Source organism: Papilio polytes, unplaced genomic scaffold (assembly GCF_000836215.1).
Source record: "Papilio polytes unplaced genomic scaffold, Ppol_1.0 DF823935.1, whole genome shotgun sequence".
Classification (NCBI taxonomy): Eukaryota; Metazoa; Arthropoda; class Insecta; order Lepidoptera; family Papilionidae; genus Papilio; species Papilio polytes.
The window spans coordinates 2,183,902-2,189,842 of record NW_013525269.1 but is presented as its reverse complement, the minus strand read 5'-3'; the positions used below and the strand labels follow the sequence as shown (position 1 = coordinate 2,189,842).

General features: G+C 33.1%; 1 protein-coding gene across 1 annotated transcript in view; it reads left to right on the top strand.

Moving 5' to 3' along the window:
• The first annotated feature begins 1,677 nt into the window (after positions 1 to 1,677).
• The window catches only part of LOC106101851 (prohormone-3), a 7,120-nt gene continuing 2,856 nt past the window's right edge, over positions 1,678 to 5,941 (top strand). Inside the window, exons 1-4 of the mRNA XM_013281192.1 lie at positions 1,678 to 1,710; positions 2,353 to 2,500; positions 2,943 to 3,078; positions 5,751 to 5,858. Coding sequence (XP_013136646.1) covers positions 1,703 to 1,710; positions 2,353 to 2,500; positions 2,943 to 3,078; positions 5,751 to 5,858 — 400 coding nt within the window. The 5' untranslated portion in view covers positions 1,678 to 1,702. The remainder of the gene's footprint in view (positions 1,711 to 2,352; positions 2,501 to 2,942; positions 3,079 to 5,750; positions 5,859 to 5,941) is intronic.

The window sequence follows — 5,941 nt, the reverse complement described above, 5'->3', positions numbered from 1 at the left end:
ATTCCAGCCTGTCTCAGCAACAAACGTCCAACTCCCTGCTGTTTATCCGTTAGTCAACGTTCTCCTACCATTGTTAAACAACGTATACAATCTCTTACTATCTCTACTCTCAATCTTTGATACTCTACCACCATCTATAAGTTGTCTGATACCAGTCGACTTAGGGGCATTAGAGACATCCTTACTCAAACTTTACTCGCAAGCTCTAGCTATAGTTAATTTCTTGAGATCTCTACCTGAATATGCAATCGGTGCCAACCCTGACACCCCTAGTACGGGGGTGGCGAATATGCAGGGGCTTCTTACAACCCTGGTCGGAGCGATCACAGACCTGGCGGACGATGTTCTTGTGGGGATCGGCGGCGCTTTGCTACCAGGTTTACTGCAGTTGGTTGTTATGGTCGTACAAGCCTTGCTTAACTTGTTACTTTAAAGATAGGTTAGAAATAAGTAATTTAACTTGCAGTTAATGTTTGTTATAAGTGTTACGTTTTATTTAATAAATACTTAAATTATCGATTTCTTCTATTCATTTGTGTTTTTCATTTAAAGTGTGATATTTTAGGTATTACACAGTTGTGTTATGAATTTTTAATACATATGGATGAATAATAGCAAAGCAAGTAAACTAGACGTGTTCTGCAAAGAAAGTAATGTTCGTGGGAATTCTAAAAATAACTTCAACAAAAGGTAGTAAACTAAATACAAAGCAGCAAAAAGGGCCACTACATAAAGTGTCAATGAAAACATAAAAAGGTCTTTTAGGTGTGAAAGGACGGGGAGGGGGAGGTAATGGAAGTACACTCATTCATGTTGAAAGGTATATTATAGTGTTACTCGGGGTTTATACGTTTTCACTTCCGAAACATGTATAATAACATGTTATCTTCCCTGAAAATGAAGATAAAATACGATGTTTAATTAATGTTCATTTTAATTTAAAAACTTTTATAATTTATTAATTCCAATTTATCTATTTTCTAAATTTTCGTGTTCCAAACTATTAGGGTTTGGTCAAATGGAATCCCGCAGTCATACAAATAACGTGAAATTTTTATCTTTAAACCTTATCAGTATAAAGTAGCGCAAATTTTAATAACACCTTAAACAATTTTAAAAGCTTTCTGTAATTGAATGCTACGTTACTCAAGTTAATTAAGGGTGGTGACAAACGAAATTAAATCTTACTTAATAATATTATAAATGTAAAGGTTAAGATCGATGGATGAATGTTTATTAGATTTTGTAGCCTAAACGGCTGAACGGAACGCAATGAAATTTAGCATAGATGTATAGCATATCTGATAGAACACATAGGCAACTTACTTTTGTTTTTTAATGCGGACGGAGTCGCAGGCGAAAGTTAGTCTAGTATAAATACAAAAACACTTTGATGTAATTAGCTGCTAACAATAATTGTAAGTAAACGTAAAAGCAATTCATTATTACATTATCTTTCTAAAAGAAACCCTTAAATAAAGAACCTTCTTATTTACCCAATATAGTAGAGAATAAATCTCGTTTAATGAAAGTGCTAAGGCTCTCTTAAGTAAAAAGTTAGCACCCCTTATATAATTTCACCTTCCACCTTTAGATTCCGCTCCCGCTACACCCTGTATATGCGCCTCCCCTCGGACCCTGCGCAATAAAGCTCAACTTATAGATCCACCAGTCTACCAGGAGACGTCAGCGGAGACGGACCATGCAACGGTGAGTAGAAACTCCGACATCCGATGATATATTCCATTTTCAAAAACAACTGAAAGAAAGATTATTATCGAAAACTTTGCTATTAATTTTTATTTCTATTTATTTGTGACCTATTTTTTTGGTAACTTATTGAAAATAGTTCTCTTAATTATAAGTTACTTTAATGAGCAAAGGGAAAAGTTTTATTGAAATTCAAAGATTATTTAAGTAATTCATTTTTTTTAAATACTCCTAGTTCTAAATTTTATCTGTCATTTAGTTTTATTTTGAGGATAGAGTGAAATTGTAAGTTTTTGTTAGATTGAATACATTTTTATTATTTTGTATCGTAATAACTTTTCATTGAAAATTCTATTGAAATGGAAAAATTAATTCCGAGTAAAATGTAATTTACGCACTATTACGCCACCTACGTTCTCCCCTCACGTAATTAATTAGATTTTCTCAAAATTCCTTCAGAGCTTTAGACAATTCATTACGTTAGTTAATTAAAACGTAACGTGACTTTCCTATTATTTTAATCAAATTAGTTCAGTTTTAATAAATTATTTACACTCAAGATTTTTTGATACATAAAGTTTGAAATTGAGTACGTGTTTTTCATTTGTCTCCGAAAAAATTGACATGACATTTTTGTTTTAGCACTAATATGATACTTGTCGCGCTTGTGGCCATCGGCTACTTGGCCACGGCCAACGCCTGGGGTGGCCTCTTCAACCGCTTCAGTGCGGACATGCTGGCCAACATTCAGCATGGCCAGACCCCCTACCGCCAGTACCCGCATACTCAGGTAAGCTTCTATAGGTTAAAAGACAAAGGCCACCAAAACTTTTTATAATGTTTATCTATTCATTTGTTTTTTTTTTTAATTAATCTTAAAGGATGTTATTTGGTCATCGCTTCATACTATGTATTTTTTGCTGTATTCTCCCCTGTCTATTTTTACCTCACGTGTCAAAGGTGAACAACGAAAGGTCATTTAAAATCCGTTGAACTGTGAAATGCCCTTTATGCCGGAATAACTGCTAGCAGGAACTTTATTAAATTGCACTACTTTATTAAAAGTAAAGTGATTTTTTATTTAGAAAATAAATAACTTAATTAAAATAGCTATTTTTACCCGGCAAAAAAAATCCTTCCGGGGACAAATAGTAGGGGATAAAATAGTTCGAGTGCCTGCCACTCAAAGTCGATTTCAACTAACGACGTATTAACAGTAAGATAATTTCCAGATGGAACCAGACAACATCTACACTGATATCCTGGAGGGGGAGAGCCCTGAGGAAGAGGAACCGACTGCGCACTGCTACAGCTTCCCCTGCGCCACCAACGCTGACTGCTGCCAAGGGTTACTCTGCCAGGACACTGGTAAGTGTAGAACAATCCCAAAGCCAGCATCCCCTGATACCCATGAAAGATACAGCGAAGGTGTATGGAAAATAAATATAAATTTTTACAAAATTAAGATGAAAAGCTGTTTGGAATCTCTGATGTCGAAGAAGGAAAGGATTATTGGAACAGAATGAAAATAAGAAACAAATGACTATCTGATTTTACACCAAAGTCGACATTTACATTTCTGCGTTAATATAAAAAGAAGCTTTATAAAATCCAATGCTTTGACTTCAATACTAAAACACGAAAAAAATGCGTATGAACACAGCTTAGATGGTATCAAGTAAAAATATTCACCCTTTCAAAACAACACACCAAAAAGGCTTTATATAGCTCAAGTCGGAGGATATGCTTCATAAATAAATGCAAAATTGCCTTCAGTGAGCACTCAACAGGGCTTGCCATTTTCTCTTTTAAAATAAAGTGCCATAAAATTTATGCACTAGGCTTTCAAGAGAGGCTTGAAAACCCACTCGCGGGAGTGTAACCTGTTTCATGCCACCGCTACTATCGAAACTCGACTTAAACTCACGTATATTAAAAATCCAGATAGCGTTTTGTTTGTTTTTAGTTGTGGTTGTATTTGAAGACCAAATGTTTTTAGATTTTAGGAAATATGTTTAATATAAATTTCAGTTTTTTCAAGTTTAAACAAATTAAATAAGCTACGCAAGATGTAATTCGTCGGCTTACAACTTCCGAGAATCTTGATTATCTTAGAAAGACGTTTCTCTCTAATGAAGCTTGGTGAAAATGTCGAAACATAATTCAATCTACTCAAACAAGATTGCTTTTCAACATTTGCAAATCAACAGAATTCGTTCTCGCATTTGATAGATGAGCTTTAATGAACTCTCACATTTTTTGTTTCTCGTATTTTCAAACCAGAGTCTAATTGACTTTTTTTTCTTTTATTTGGTTAAAAGAACAATAGCACAAGAAAAAAAATATACAGTACAATTCAAAAGTGTTGATTAGATGTGCCATCCACAACTTTACCACATAGTAACTATAATAATAAAATAAATCTATAAATAGGCTATACATTCGAGTGGTACTTAATGATATATTAATATTATTGATAATTCAAAGACTTTATTGGAGTTACTTAGTTCAAGATATTTTCCAGTATTTCTAAAAAATCTAGTGTGTATGAGACAACATAATAATTTATTTATAATTTATGTTCATACAATTAAAAAAGACTTATATTTGGTGAAAAAACTTGAAAAAACAAAGCGTTTAATATTTGTAAATAGACAATGTTGTAGTGATATTTAACAGAAATATTTCAACTTTCAATTTTGAAGCTTTGTTTAAGGCTTTGTATAGAACTACATTAAAACTTTTGTAAACATTTTCACAATTTCAGTTTAATTAAAAGTTTTCCGAGAACCTATAGTAGGGGATGAATAGGCCGCGTCGGCAGCTTGTCAAAGCTTTTCATTATTCTTCTTTCAAAGAGCCATTTTCAGCAGAATATAGTATGTTTTTTATTTTCATTTGCGAGTATATTTTTTTTCTGTCCGACATACGAATTGAATTTTTGATATGTTTGCTTTCGAAGTTTTTTCCACTACCCCTGTTAATGAATACATAAAGATTCTAATTTCATGTAACATCCTTAAAAACATTCCCTTTGTTTCATAAATGATCGAGTTTATTCTGACAACCTCATGTTACCAATTCCCTAGTTAATTAACCTCACGGGTGTAGTCAATTACTACGGCGTAGCATTACAGCCCGAAGCATTTTATTTAATGGACGGTTATCATGTAGCTCGAATAAAAAAGATTAAGGTTATTCGTCTCTTTCATTTGTTTCATTAAGCTACTTTATTACTTTTACCTTTGTGTTAATAACTAAGACATGTAACTCAATAATAGGTAGAGAATTTATTTTATTTTACTTGTGGATAAATGTTAAATTTATTACGTAATAGTCGATGATAAAAATAAAAATTGTCACTAGATTTTTTCTGTATCTTTCGTTTATTTTCCTTTGCTACACCCTTTCAGACTGCAATGTGATTAAAATCTTACCGGTAATTTTTAGGTTAGCAAATTAAGTAACGGTTTTTCACCTTACTTAATAACTACTTTTAAAGATGAATATAGCAATGAATTTGGAATTAAATATCATTATTAAATATTAAACCTAATATGTCTTGAAATGTCGAAATCCTTTTCCTTATTTACGTTCAAATAAATCGTAAAAATGTATACCACATTTTCAGGGGCAGGTAAAGACTGTTATTTTATTCATACAACATTTCACGGTACTTTCATTATGAAGTCGTGAGTTATTTTTGTCTCACGTCCTTTCGTGTCCCACGTACTATACGTAAAGTGAGCGAGTGTAACAGTTTTAACGATGTTTTAACTCGAATTTTAAGGCGAACAAAACAACTATACCCACTTTCGTTCACACTAAAATAGACATTACTTGATGTATTTCGATTTATTTATAGTAATAGTTATGTTTTGTGTCCATTTTAACTATTATTTGGTATTATTTTATGTGAATACGAATCCACTTATTTATAAATTCTCGGAAAAAATTCGTGTTAGGTCTTAGCATATCAAATGTATGGCGACTTTATTCTAATTGGTTTAAACAATCTTGATCCTATAAATTTTGTACAGAGGAGGGAGGTCGCTGCCTGCCTGCGTTTGTAGGCCGTAAGCTGGGCGAAATCTGCAACCGTCAACACCAGTGCGACGCCGGTCTGGTCTGTGAGGAAGTGCTGTCTGGTAAGATTTATTTAGGATCTTTCTACAGAGATATCACTTTTAGTGGTATTACAAGATATGCAGTAATATGCGGGGGCTAGAAA